This window comes from Drosophila teissieri, chromosome 3L (genome assembly GCF_016746235.2).
Source record: "Drosophila teissieri strain GT53w chromosome 3L, Prin_Dtei_1.1, whole genome shotgun sequence".
NCBI classification, from domain to species: Eukaryota; Metazoa; Arthropoda; class Insecta; order Diptera; family Drosophilidae; genus Drosophila; species Drosophila teissieri.
In genome coordinates, this window is record NC_053031.1 from 4,111,893 (window position 1) to 4,127,026 (window position 15,134).

The window sequence follows — 15,134 nt, forward strand, 5'->3', positions numbered from 1 at the left end:
GACGCCGGCCGCTGAAAAGTATGCAACGCTATTTTCGCAGCGCCTCTTAAGTCACAGTCGCGTCTCCGCATATGGGGAAATTGGGTAGGGTTGCCCAAACAGCTGGCTCTGAATGCTTTCCGGTTTTTGTCGCTGTCGCCCGTTTAGTTTTCTTTCGAACGGCGAGGCGTTTGGACGCGCACGCGGATTACCAGTTGGGAAAATATATCGAAATCGTGTCTCGAGTTCTCACCCACGCCGGGAGCTTCTTTGACTTCTGGCAGCTGCCGCCAAAATACAAAAAAAAAATACACATCAAATAAAAACAAAGTAGTTTTTATTTGAGGCAACCGCGCGACGCGCGCTTTTCGGTGTGTTTTCCTCTATTAGCTACTTACACATAACATAATAGTGTGTTTCCTTTTGCTTTTTTGATTTTTCGAAAAACTTATTTTCGTAGTCACGGCTCGTTTTTAGAAATCGCTGCGCGTTTAGCTTGGCAGTGTCGCCTGTTATTCTTGTGCCAGCCAGTGTTGAATTTGAAATATTTTCATTTAATTTGAAAATAAGAAGAAAGAAAGCGAAATAAAAATACAATCAAATGCGATTTCGTATATTCCCTGACGACAAGTGCTTGTGCTGTTACTCTACTTGTGCGATTGGCAGTGTGTGCTTTTGGTTAATGGATAATACATAAATAGCAAATAATAAAGCTATAACAAACAAGAAGCCACGAATTGGTCATTGACTGAATAATTAGCCTAAGCAATTGCCATAAGAACGGAAACATTATTAATCGATTTTCGGCTAACGTTTATGGCGGACAAGCAAATAGAAAAAAAGTTATTATATATTCCATATGCATTTGGATATGAAATTGCTGGCAATTGAAAGTAAATTTGCATTTAAATTATTACCTTAAATTGGAAAATGGTATTTTGGCCGGAAAACCTTACAGGAACTTTTTATACTTGTTTGATAAAAACTAAACTTTTTTAAGTGGTTTAATAAAAACTAAACTTTTAAAACTTGTTTTCTAAAAACTAAAATTTATAAATCAGTTTTACTTTTATAAAAAATTTCTTAGATGGCAGTTTTATAAAATGTATTTTGAAGTAATCTGCAGCTATTTTTTAAATTTAAAATACGTTTTTTGATTATAAACCACATTATGGAAAATCCTGCCCATGTCCTCGGTAAAACCTTCTCTAAAGCTTACTCATCAATCATTTCGCACACAAAACACACTAACACACAATAAAACCCACTCGCAAAATTGTGATGTCATCGGGTTTGGCGGCTTCTGCGGTCACCGTAGGCAGCCAAAAGACGAAATTAAAAGCGAAAATGATGTGACTTACTAAACCACAAAAGGATGACGACTTCGTTCGACTTCCAGCAAGGACTTCGTTTGCCCTCGGCCACGTGTTGCGTTTGCCTCGAAGGATTCTCGCGATTTCCGCTGGTTTTAGGGTCTGCGAATGAAATCATCAGTGCGGAGTTGAGAAAATCGATGAAATTGTAGGGACAAACTTCTTTCGTTCACGCATTGAAAAATGCAATTTCCGCGGCGACTCCCAGACGCTGAGACTGCCTGGCGACATGGCCATGGCATATAGATGGCACACATAAAAAGGACAATTGCTTAATGCACTATGCAATCCCCCACTCCATTGTCCTTTTGTTCCTTGCCCACACTGTGCACTGGGGTAATTTAATCAGTCAGGCGCTCAATTGACGCCAGGACACTAGGAGTAGTGTGGGATAGAATAGTAACCTTGGCAACTACAATAAGAGAGCCCACAAAGGACTTTGCGTGTGACCCCTTGCCGCCCCCTAATGTCCATGGAATGGGTAGCAATTTGCCGTAATTTTTATTGACATTTTTATTTTGCACCCATGACGTCGGCATCGTTTCCACTTACCATGTTGCATCTGTTGCGTTTCCTTTTTAGCGAGCCGCAATTGCACTTTTTTTTCCGCCCATTTATAAAGTTTCCAGTGGCAGACGGGCCCCTTTCGAGTTTTCCTTTTTAGGGGAATGACCTAATAGTTGCTAAATAGGTTTACGAGTTCAGCGACCAAGTCGGTGGGAGGGTATTTCCCTAAATGGTCTTAAAAAAGCAATTACCTAATTTAGGCTTTAATTTAATTAACTCGTGTTGTTTAGTTATTAAATATTTTGACTCTCATTGTAATTTGAGTAATTTAAAAATAAATATCAAGTTGATCAGTGAATATTGCATAAAGTGCAGTATGACAGTAGCATATTGAATTACAAAATCATGCATCTGTCAATTTATTCACAGAATAAAATAATGTGTGTAAGTCCCAGAACTTTTCGTCGCATCTTTGACCCAGATCTTTGGACATAACTCATGATCTATCAATAAATTGAGCAATTTATCATCACCCTAAGTTACCCTAAAGTAGCCCAAAAGTAGCAAAGTTATGCGTGTGGGATTTCGTAAAAAATACCGATGGGGTGGAACAAATGCCGGTAGGCAAAACGTAAATAATAACAGCCACCCCGTTGCAATAAAAGAAGGAAATAGGCATTAAAACACGCCAGGCGTTGCCGTCAATCAAGCCGAAAATGAAATCTACGCCAAAAGGGGGCCAAGAAGCGTCGTTAGAAGAGGCGGGAAACCACCCCGAAAAGGTGGAATGTGCCGGGAACCACCCTTAGAAAAGGTTAGACAACCACCCTAAGAAATCGTTGAAACTTCAAGATATCTCCACCTTGCCAATATATTTTGTTGACGCTCTTTTGCGTGTGAGCTACTGCTGTTCTCGATGTATACAAAAGAAACAACGAAAACATACACCCGCATCGCTTTTGGCTTGAACTTGAATTTTGCAGAAAGCAACGCAGTCGATCTTCGCAGGCAAAAAAAACCCGACAAACAACTTCGGGGCTTAAAACCGGCAGACAAGACATTCTAATGGCAAACAATGGAGCTACACACCAACACAAAAAGCCTATTAATGGGCCAGCGGAGCCCGGAATAAACTATATATATAAATATATTTTTGTATATAGGCGGTACCTACATTTATTGGTATGGGTTTAATTTGAAACACAAAACCCGAAACAAGCTTTAGATATAAGGCATTCGAGTGTGTCCGCCGCATATGACATCATTTTGCCGTCATCAGCGATAACCTCATCATGATCTCTTTCAAAGATCTCTCTGCTTGCCAGTCGGCTAATTTGCCCTCGTATCGAAATTATGTTAGCTAAACTCATTCTGTGCTGATTTTTCCAGAATTTGAAATTACACATGTGTATTCGAGTATCTGTTGTGGGTTGTACTGTCGACATTTTGAGCTTATCCATTCGCACATCTGGTGAGGAGTCTTTCAGTTAGTTATGTTTTTATATATAAGAGACATGTGTGCTAATAAACGATTCCATGCCAACCAAAATAATCTGGAAAGAATAATTAAAAAAAAACGAAAATAAACGAAGGGGAAGAGAGGAAGTAAACATTTAAGTTTCGATTGTTTACTTTGGATCATTAATTGTTTGTTTTTGAGTAGTTGGCTTATTTACAGTGCCTTATGTCACAGAACCAATAAATATCTTAAATTTCCTCTCTGGCCTTGTACTAGTTTCCACTTCTTTGAGTAAATGTTTTGGAAATATGGGGAAAATTATTAAAAGAGGGGAGTCTCATTATGTTTAGTTCTTATATGGGTCACAAAACTTGACCATATATGTAGAACTTTTCCCACTTGTCTGTGCATCTAGCTTTCACTGTATTTAGTTTGTCTTGTAAATTTATACAGTGCCCAAACATTTTCCTTTATATGTGTCACAGCTTTGGCAAGTTCCGGATGACTCAGAGACGTCGACGCCTCCTTCAGGCTGTCTCAAAGATATATACCTAAAGATATATCTATATATACGTATATATATTTGTACATTCGCAGAGAGCAAGACACTTTCAGGCTATTTCGGCAACTGCCATGGACCCCAAGCATTTACAGTAGCTGTGCCGTTCAGTTTGTTTTTATTTATGACGCACCACTATTTTGGCGGACCAACTGAAACTAGGGCAAACTTTTGTTGGCTTTGTTTTGTTTTTTGGCGACCAAGACAGAGATTTTGGGCCAGCAAACATTACTCTACTAAGTAAGGCAGTTAAATGCCAGCGAATTTCAATGTCAGACGGCGCCATTGTCAGGCAAGTCGAAAACTGCCCACGCCACATAAAAAGGGATTTGTCTTTTGTATTTTGTTTCTGTTCTGTGTTCGGTTGTCGAGGGACAGACAAAGGAAATGTTGTGAACCAATCGAGAACATGCTCAAGTTAATGCTGCATTCGAGGAAATGTTTTCCTGTTTACGAGTACCAGAGTATCGGAGTATCTGAGTATCTGCCGCTTGAATGACAGACAGGCCAACGTCAAAGCCAACTTGTAGCTACAAATGTATCTATGTATCTCCTTTTGCGGACTTCTTGCTGGCGCTCTTGGGGGCCGGTTTCCAGAATCGCATTTGCTGCCATTGAATTGGAAATCAAGTTTTGAGGAAATGTCTGCAATGCGTGACTTGGTTGGACAAAGATCCTCGACACGACTCTGGGTCGCGCTCAGCGCCACTGGGCACCCCTGACTTTGGATCCCAGCTCCAAAGTTGGTAAACTCGCAGGTTAACATACGTTTTTGGTGGCCCCACATTGCGACTGCGCAACTGATGTCTCAATTGTCGGCGCCGTCACTTTAATTCTCCGTTTGGATAACGGCAATTGGAACGCTAAATAATTAATTGATAGCCAAACTGAAGCCACTGCAATTACAATTCAATTAAGCTCAAATTCCATGTCGCAATGGAAAAAACTTGCAAAACTATTTCAAAAAGGTTCGAAAGTGTGAAACGCGGGCTGGTGGCAGGGAGAAATATTTTCACGCTGCACTGGCGCGTTCCAAATGCATAGGAAAACACAAGGTTAAATGCAAATATCTCATACATTGAGTCAGCAATCTATGGGGCATGATATCATAATTTGTGGGGCCTACTGGTGGAAAATTGATTTAGAAAATCTGAAAGGCATGCACCTCCTCCGTGGCCCCCAGTCAACTTATCAAAACTTTTGGTATGATCTCATTTATTACGGTTTCATTGGGTTTTTTCTTTAGTGAATAATTGATAAAATAGTAAATCTTCAATGAGGTATACGTATATTTGTCACTCTGTTTTTTTTTGCGGTTTTATGGAGCAACAAATATATTTTTCTTTTGTTATTTTTCTTTTGAAAGCCCTAGGCTCGCACGTTCTTTTTGATAAGTAAATTAATACAGTATAGCCTCTGATGTGTGAATAAGATATAGCTAAGATGTTGTCCCCTCTCCCTTGTTTATTCAGCGTTCCGAATGCTAAAAAGTTTTTTAAATATAGATCGCACCGAAAAATATTGCGTCAAAACAAGCAGATGATGTCATCGAGCCATTGCTCCAAATATCTCTAGAGAAACGTGGACGCGAGATCATTTTATTTCGTTGTCTCTGGGGTCACGACACCTACAAATTGAGGCTGGCAAAAGTTTTTGACAGTTTAATGGGGCTTGCTTCACCGCCACTTGGAGCAGAATTAAATGAGCATTTCTTTTTTTGCATAGTTACATATCAAAACACCCACATTTGCTGACCAGTTGGGCCGACAGTTTGGCTGACTGCGTCGACGGGGGAAATCAGTCAAGAAACAAGTGCTGTAAACAAAAATGCATGGGGAGGCAACAAGTTGCAAACTGATGCCGGCTGCTGCCCATTTGCATCGCCTCCAGCAATCCGTACGAAACAAGAAAACTATAAACAAGAAATTGATTTTCATATTGGTTTACCTGAGAATGTACATGTGCCTTGGATTCCCCTCACATTGTGTGGCCTAAAAATAAACAATAAAAATGTCTGGAAGCGGGAGACTTTGATGTTTGTATTTGTATCTTGCTTATAATAACTACAAATTTCAAATTTTAGAATAAAACAATTGTGGGCAATCCTGCAAGATATTTGATATTGATGAAATATTTATCCGAATTCAGTTGCATTACGGCCATCATCTGTTGTGCTTGCTTATTTTTGCGATAAAATTGAGGTTTGTGGTCCATATTGAAACTAGATGCTAAATACAAATATAAACAACAATAAATTCATGCTAGGCTGAAATATTTATGAATTTCGTTTTCATTTTTTTTCTGACCGCCGAGCAAAGAAAGATTTTCTATTTCTGTGTCTCGCACTAATTGAGAGTATTTTCGCCATAAACTATGTGGAAATTATTTCTCCACTGGATTTGTTCATCTGCATAGCTCAACCTCCGCTCCCTCGCCACAAATTTTTTGGAACTTGTCTAGTTCTTTTCCCCCCGTTGGCCCCCGGGGAATTGTGACTTGCGTGTGGCTGCTCTATAAATTGCTCAATCATGGGCTCCACTGGCTTTACATTTGCGCATAAATTCTGGTTTGGCCCCCACGAAAGAATACGAATTTTCCGGAAAGCATGAAGATCTTGGAGGGTCGGGTCACTATGCCCACCCATTCGTCGCCCCCCATGCACTTGCCTGTGTTTTGACCCAATTTCCATAGCTTAATTAATTAGTAGACGGCGAGCACGAGCCAGCATATACAACATACATATGAGGTGCACCCAGGGAAAGGGATCGAATGGGAATGTATAGTCTAGAGTGCGTGTATCACCCTGTTAGGGGCGTGGCCGAGTATACAAATGGCTCCTCAGGGGAGCCTTGTTATTCCGTTAATGGAAATGCGTTTTTAAGTGCATTTCAGGCGGTTGAGAGATGCTAAGTAGATTGTAATTGTAATTTCCTCAAAGACAAGTGGGCGGAATGACTATAAATAGGTCTGATGTATCTATGCATTGAAATGCACCTAAACACTGCACTACAAGCGCTTTTAGTTCTTATATAAATATTTTAGAGTATTTATTTATTTAAATAATAGTGGAAAAATCATGTTAAAAAGAGCTAATTTCTTTCAAAAGTCAAGAATAATAATATGATAATATTGTTTTACGTTTGTAATGCCTTTTGTTATCCCGTGTTAAAGTTAAAGCCCATCTGAGCTGGCAGCATTCCAGACAAGCTGTCAACACACGATTGTGAGTCAGGAAAATGTCTTTAGCGCATTTCCATAATCATAAAGCACGGCTTACTGGGAATGGCAATGCCAATGCAAATCTCGCATTCACAAAGACCTCACACGAAAACAATGAATTATTGCACAATATCATTAAGCGAATGCCCTAACGGAAGTGTGCCTAATAAACTATCACCAAGGCTTGTCCCGCAGGCGTGTGTAGATGTGATGTAGCCTCACCTCAAAAACTCCCCGACGCATTCATCAATAAGTCACTCCATACTCCATGCACTATAACTTACCCAATTGATGATTAGGCGTACGTTCATTCAACTATAGATTGCCGAATGTGTGGGTCTACGAGTGTAGGTCGTTGCGATGCAGTAGTAACACAGAAAATGAACCAGAACCTCGCTACGTGACTGCAATGTAAACAAATGGAAGAGACAGGGACCCAATTAAATGCACAATAAAACGAGGAAATCACAGAAAAATGCCAAATCAAAATAGCGTTGAAAATCGATAAATATGTGTGAGTGGCGACTTAAACTGGCTACCGAAACTGATTTGCGTATTGGGAAATTTATGCTGGCTAAATGTCAAAAGGCGAGTGCCTGTAAATGTGCAAATCTACCATACGATACACAATTGAAATAAACGTTCTATCGAAAACGAAAAGAAAACGGGAGAAAACGTTAATGTAGCGTTTAGTGGTGATTCAGGGCATTTGAAGTGCATTGACTGGCCGATAAATCTGGCAAAAGTCCAGCGAAAGGCAATGAAAGATGGCCAATAAATTTGACTTACTTTCATTTGGACCTTTTCGAGCGTCTAGAGTCTAGACCTTCAATGACGTTGCACTTGCCGTGGCAATAGTGGTCAACCCACACGTAAGCTCTCGCCGCCCATGTTCGGAGCCAAATTGTTGACACAGTTCGAATGGTCGCACAATTTATGCATTTTAAATGTTAATTAAAGCCGGCACAGTGCCCATGCATCCATTCATAAATTTAACTAAATGCAAGCGGCCTTTGTTGCGGCTTTTCTAGTTTTCCCATTTTCTGTAGTCGTGTTACGCATAATTAAGCGGGCGGCGCGCTGTCTGAACACAAAAATCCAAAAAAAGAAAAAGACAAAATCTATATAAAAACCAATTGACCCACAATGTCTGCTGAGATATGCAATGTACAGGCGCAACTTAGTGGCCAAATATTGCACTCAAGAAAACATACTGGAAAGCGCGAAAACTTGAGTTTCCAGCTGAGGTGTTAAAAATCGTTGGGCAAACAATGCAGTGGGCAAAAATAACAAACAAATAAGCGACTGCAAACCAACAAGCCACCAAACCAATTTGCATAAGGCATGTGCAAATATATTACCTCATTGTCTTTTGATTTTTCGCTGGTCGCTGGCTTTGGCCTTATCACTAATTGACATTTACAGAGTGATTTACTTGACAACTGATAAAACAGCAGCGCCATCATTAGAGGGTCATGCTGTTTGTTGTGCCTGTAATTAAATTTCTATTTTCGGAGGCCTACATACTCGCACATTCGTACATAATTACCGAACCACTGAACCACTGGCGACGCCATCGAGTTGCCCCCAACAAAAGGTACAAAATAAATCAACTGCACGCAGAGTTCTCACAGTTGGCTTTCATGTGGCAGCTGAAAAACAAAAGTCAGAGGCGCCACCCAAGCGGAAAAGTTGCAAGCGGCCGTGTGGCGAAAACCGAAAAGAAAACTCGGATAATTTGCTCAGGCGGCAGAGCCGTCGATTAGGTAACCAGATTGGGGTTTTTCAAAAAGATTTGGGTAAAATATTATGCTGCTAAGCGTGGAGAGCAACAGCTCATAATTTAAACTGCGATTTTATCTTAGCTCAAGTTACACATTACATATAACAAATGATCATAAATCACACAAATTTATATAACATTGAAATATTTTCATTAATGGCAATTATTGTAGTATTTTATATAATATTCTTTACCATATGTACAATTTTTAAGGAATTTTAAATTTTTGAAATATTAAAAAACACAAAAGTTTGGGAAAACTTGGGATGAAATTAACATTCCGTGAAAATGTGAGGGCGTCACTTTCAGTGCGCAATATACTAAAATGGATTTAGGGAAGCTTACGATTATGATTTATTTTGGAAGCATAAAAGTCAAGATGTGTCGAAATGGTATACAGATGTTTGTCGCCTGTACATACATGAATACATATGTGCACCGTGCTATATACAGTCCGGTTAATTGTCAAATGCCCATGGAGGTGAGTCCATTGGTTAGGTTCCTTGTACTGGCACCTCTGGCTCCAATCTCCTACTATCCAAACACGCAATTGGAAAATGCCGCCCATTTTGGTTTTTTGTTTCTGTTTACTTTTTTTTTCGAATTTCTGGGCTAGCGCCGGGCAAAGTTTAACAAAGGTCATAAATAAGCACACTATGTCATACGTAGTGCCCATGTGGGGCAATCATTGGTAGTCCAGGTGGTGGAGCCCCTATTTGGATGGTTTTGTTTGGGGGTTTTCGGCATTCGGTTTTCTTCTCTTTGCTTTCAATTTTGGGGTGTGTGCGTGCGGGGCGTTTTGTCATTAAGTTGAAACTGAAGCTACGTTTTTTTTAATTTTTTTTTGTATATTTGCTGCTGCTCGTTGGCTTACTAATTTGAATTTTGGTCTCAAACCCAGCGACAGTTTTTATAGCTGCTCTCTTATTGTTTTCGTTACCATTTGGCTTACGTCATGCGTTGCTAGTTTGCTGGCTTTTGTTTAGCGAGTTGACCTTTTTTTCGTACCTGCGGTTAAATTCCATGCTGATGCTGAGATAAGCCGGTAATATTTACTATATTATTTCTTGTTAAGCCAATTTGTTGCTGTCATAAAAACTGATAACACGCCGATTTGAGTTCGTCTATTTTCGAAAGATGATAGAGTGTTTCAAAATGAGTCATTGGTTGGCTAAACATTGTGTTTACTTATCAATTTGTTTGCATTCGGCTTGACCTTTGGCAAGGCTATCGTATTTTACATTATTGATTGACCCCAGCGGCTGTGGTTGTGGTATTAAAAGCCTAAAAGTCTATAAACTGTATGTAAATCAGACCTTGGAGTCCAAGTGATTTGTTCAATTAGCTGGTGGTTTCTGTGAGATTTTGCAGATGGTAGATTGATCTGCCCATCTGCTCGACCTTCTTCCGCCTGGGTTGGGTAATTGTGGATTTGTATCTTTTGGGGGGCGTAGATCTCACGCAGAGTCACTCAAATGCTTCGCTTATTTTGCTCGGGGTGATGTAATTTGCCTAGGCGACAAGCCAAACAACCGGTTTTGCCACAAACTACTTAAATCTTGTTTCTTGCCATCCAAGTTCTCGGCGCTCTGCGAGCTGCGCATTGGAAAATTATGACGACGTACGTCTGGCACTTTCCTTTTCTTTTCCATCCAGAGTCCCATTGTCAATGTTGAGGAACTGCGCTCACTTGAAGTATCATCTTGCAAATTGCAATGCAGACGCTGAAAGAGTGGGCTTCTTGCATCTTGCTCGACACATGCGTTTTAGGTATTATCAAGCAATTTACTTGTCAAGGGGGTTTAACGCACTGTCTAGTGGCTGCATTAAGCATACAGAAGGGGTCAGTAAAATGGCACAACTGCGATCGAAAAATGAGCATAGTGAAATATTTCAAAAATACTACTCACACTTTATATCGGTATACAAAGAAAGATCTTTTTTATATCAGAACCTAGTTGCATTTAAAATATCCAAGGTTTTTCCTAAGTTCTATTGCATTGACTGCATCTGTTTACATATATCAGCAGCCTCTCCACGTATCATAATCTCAAGCAAATAGTTTGCTGATGATTAAAGCCATGTGCCAATGGCAGTTTCGTTGACAGTTAATTTAAATTTATGTCTAGGGCAGGCACAATATAAATTTCATTACTGTTTTGCCATTGTCGATGTGTTCAATTACTCGTACTCGTTTATTTTAGTTATGTTGCTGCTGTGCCATGGTGCGTATGTGTGTTCTGAATGTCGACCGCCAGTAGTGGCCTATTGCCTATTGACACTTGTTTATTTTCGACACCCCATTGTGACACGTATATATTTATATTTATATTTGTAACGTGGAGCTCTGCGAACGATTTTCAACATGTTGTGTTTGCCCACCGATTACCATCGATGACGGGTGGCATCAAATGGCTTGATTGGTTTTTGATATGCCCACAATTGGGCAGAGCACCATCTCTGTGGGCATGGGATATTCCACCGGGCGCATAAATAGTTCTTCCAGCCTCCGATATCTTATTGTTTATGTGGTTACACTTGGTGTTATTCACTCAGCGGTGTCTGCGTGTGTGAGTGACTTTTGTGGTTGCGTGTGGCTCTAGCGTTTCAATGTCTTTATATATTTTGTTGTCTTCTCTGATTCTCTCTGAAAATTTGTACTTACTTTGTAGATTTGTATTAACTTGGTTACTTTTTTTACAGACCCCATGAGCAACTGAGTCCCAACGAAACGAAGAGGAAATCGACCAGGGAGAACGAAAGCCACGAAAGGTGGCCGAATAACTGAGATTTTATATAGATAGTTTGTAGTAACCGAAATCGAGGAAATGGGTTTCATTGCGGATCACACGCCGCGTGTCAATCGGACGTTGGTCTCGCTCAAGTTTGTTGTGTATTTCGTCATAACCGGTGAGTACTGTAATATGCAATAAACGTCAGTTTCAACATCTATAAGTTATTATATTTAAAAACGCTTAATTACTAACAAATATTTATTTGAAACTACAGGTCTCACAGCTTTGCATATTCTGCATGCCAACAAGCCGCTGGTGCTGGGACTTAGCTTCTCGGAATACCGGACCATTACCATTTTGGCGCCATTCGTCTCCATTTTGGGCCCTTTGATCGTTGGTCCCTTGGCTGATCGATTGGCTGCCAAGAACCCGAACACTTTTGGAAAGACCCTACGAGTGCTAACTGCCGTCTGTCTGCTGATCTCGGCCTTCATATATGCCTTTCTGTTTGCCGTGCCGAAAGTTACTCGGCCGGGCGTGGTGCGTGAGCCACTGGTGAGCTTTGGCTGCGATGAAACTGGAGGATTCTTGTTCCAGGAGCGCTGCGGCTCCAACTCCAGTTGCAGCCGGTGGGAGCAGAAGGAGGGCAAAATCAACCTGGCGGGCTGCACCTACAGCTGCCAGAATCCCAAGCTCTATGAGCCACTCTATGTGGCTTGGTTGGCTGAGGTTCCCACACCGGCTCCTTCCACAGAGCAGAGCTCGGAGTTCGACTACGAGGATGAGGGCAGTACTGCGGTCACCGAGAGCTTGCGCACCAGGCGGGACTTGGAGAGCTCGGATCCGGCGGATAGTGCTGGTGTGGAGGCCATTAGTGGCGAGGTTCCTCATCATCGGTCCATCAGACAGGTCAAGCAACCCCCCACCAAGGTGTACGTACAGCCCCCACATGTCTGCCTAACGCAGCGGAACCAGAACGGCGAGGATGTGGTGAAGCACTGCCACGCCTACACTGAGGACACCACCAGTGTGGTGATGGATGCGCTCATGGGCTCGGCGATCAGTCAGGAGGAGCACTACGATGACTACGAAGGATGGTGCCAGTATCCACTTGGTGCGTAGATAATTGAAAAATATTTCTATACACTTTATTTCATTTTATGTATATTTTTGCAGAGGGTTTCCAGTGCCACATTCCCGAGGAGCAGGTGAACTACATGAAGCACTTCAAGCACTACATGCAGAACGACAGCAGCTGCAAGCCCATGATCGAATGCCAAGTGGTGAATCCCTACCACGAGATGAGTGTGCTTTCGGACAGCGAGTGCAAGAATGTGAGCATGACTTTTAATCATAGAAAAGGGAAATATATTTTTTAATATTTTTATTTATCATTAGAGCACCGACCCTACACTCGATACCATCGCGATCTATACGACCATTCGTCTGATTGGAGACATTTTTCCCATGGCTGCCCTCACTCTTCTGAACACGGCGATCGTGATCGCAGTTCGTGAGACCTCCGAGGGAAGGGGAGAGGTGTGCCGCCAGTATGTTTGGGGCGCCATTGGCTATGTGTTTTTCATCGCGCCGCTGGATAAGATCTTCTTCCAGCAGGAGCCCAATCATAATGCTGTCCAGGGTGCTCTTATTGTATTTATCGTATACTTTGTCATTGGTGCTGTGGTGCTACTCTGTGCCAGCCAGATGCCACTGAGTCCGCCGGAATGGTGGTGGCACACAAAGACCGGAATGCTGGTGGTGCCCATGTCAGCCATCCGTCGCTACACGCCCGAGATCTTGGTGCTTACACTGGTGTCCATTCTCTTTGGCACCTTCTGGAGCAGCATTCATAGCTACCTGCCATGGACATTCAGCGATGTGCATGCAGTGAGCTACTCTGGCGTAATCCTCGTCCTGGCGCTGTTCTTCAATGTGGACAAGTTTATTGAGTACTGTGGGCACTCGAATATCTTCATCGGTGGCTTGGCCATCTTTGTCATTAGGTTTACGGCTTTGAGCGATGCCGAAACCAAGTGGTTGACTATCGTCATGGAGACCATCGAGCCGTTTGTAATTGGTCTGATTTGGATTACCATCATCCTGTATATGCGTCATGCCATGCCAAGAAAATTGACAGCTACTGGACAGGCAATCGCCGTTTTGTCCTTCTTTGGATTGGGTTAGTATTGGATAAGATATTCCAAGTTAATCTGAATTGTATAAAGTAAACAATGCTTTTGATGTACCTTTTAGGCAAAGGCTTCGGTGCTCTGATTGGATTAGCTCGCGATGAGTGGGATCCGAGACTAGAGTTCTGGTCCTGCACCTACCAATGGCTGGCTATTGTAGCCTGCGTTGTGGCTTTGGTCTATTTCGGAATCTACAATCTGATCCTGGCCCCACGATGCACCGCCAAGCCGCAGCATTCTGAGGAGTTGATTTCTGGATCCGCATCGCAGAACTTTGGCAATACCGGAACCGGAAACGGTGCTGGTAACGGAACCGGCAACGGAAACGGCGCTGGAGCATCGCTCAGCGGAAACGGAAACGGCAGCTACTCACCACTAAGAGTTTACCACAACGAGAGGGGGAAGAAGGGGCAATTTAGATACTAAGATGAAGTGGGAAGTCCAGAGATTAATGGATGCTTTACTCTTTGCATGGATCACTAATGCTCCGCCTCTCTCAAATCGAGTGCGAAAGATATACTTAGTTTTTAAATGTGTACACCACGCCTCGTCCCCCTCCACCTACCGCCCCCCCGCCCGCTTGAGGGCAACACTGCTAATAGTTTGTAATGCGTATTTTTGCTAAGTGTATACACCAGGAGGATGAAAAACGACAGAGTGGAGAGAATTAAAAGAACAACAACAAATTGACTTTTTTATAAATCGCATGTAGAACTTATTTTATTTGTTATTTAATGCCAACTAAGCGAGTTTATAATTTTAATTAAATCGCAATGCGGAAGTTGACAAAAGCAGAAAAAATATCACCCAACCAAATCATCAACTGCCCGAATTTAATTGCAACAATAGCCATGGATACAGCAAAAACAATAACGACTTCCTCAAACAGCACGTCGTTCGTTTTACAATGTTACAAAAATGAAGGCATCAATTTTTAATGAAACATTTGCGTGATTTTACTAAGCATAATATATGATGCACTATGAGCATATAAATGTAACAATAAAACAGAAAATGTAATTATACAAAAATATAATTAATGGTAATTAAATGTTTCCAAATTAAGCGTAATAACTGCAGAAACGCTCTTTGTTATGGGCGTAAAAGGGATGTGGAAATGCCATGCGGAAAATATAATGACGGTAAATGAGGAAGTAATTTGGCCAAAAATCCACGTTATAATCTCATGAAGACATCTACCTAAGTTCCATGTTCACCGTCTATGATGCAGCGCCATCTACATTTGGCTTTTTCGGCGGAGTATGTTCAAGTTTTCTTTGACAACGACCTTAGTATGGGAACTTAGCACTTGGCAAAAGCTGAATAAG

At 41.5% G+C, this 15,134-nt stretch overlaps 1 protein-coding gene across 1 annotated transcript; it reads left to right on the forward strand.

The window, feature by feature from the left end:
• The first annotated feature begins 165 nt into the window (after positions 1–165).
• On the forward strand, positions 166–14,844 carry LOC122615770. The gene is made up of 6 exons (XM_043790869.1): positions 166–350; positions 11,583–11,789; positions 11,889–12,728; positions 12,791–12,948; positions 13,013–13,796; positions 13,871–14,844. Exons 2-6 carry the CDS (start codon positions 11,708–11,710, stop codon positions 14,230–14,232), a joined length of 2,226 nt encoding a protein of 741 aa, XP_043646804.1. The 5' UTR covers positions 166–350; positions 11,583–11,707; the 3' UTR covers positions 14,233–14,844.
• Positions 14,845–15,134: the final 290 nt, after the last annotated feature.

Excerpts from the sequence above, each read along its gene's own strand:
- LOC122615770 (XM_043790869.1), top strand. The coding sequence starts at position 11,708 with ATGGGTTTCATTGCGGATCACACGCCGCGTGTCAATCGGACGTTGGTC. Across the intron at positions 12,729-12,790 it reads ATGGTGCCAGTATCCACTTG|AGGGTTTCCAGTGCCACATT; the intron begins GTGCGTAGATAA and ends ATATTTTTGCAG. Across the intron at positions 13,797-13,870 it reads TTTGTCCTTCTTTGGATTGG|GCAAAGGCTTCGGTGCTCTG; the intron begins GTTAGTATTGGA and ends TGTACCTTTTAG.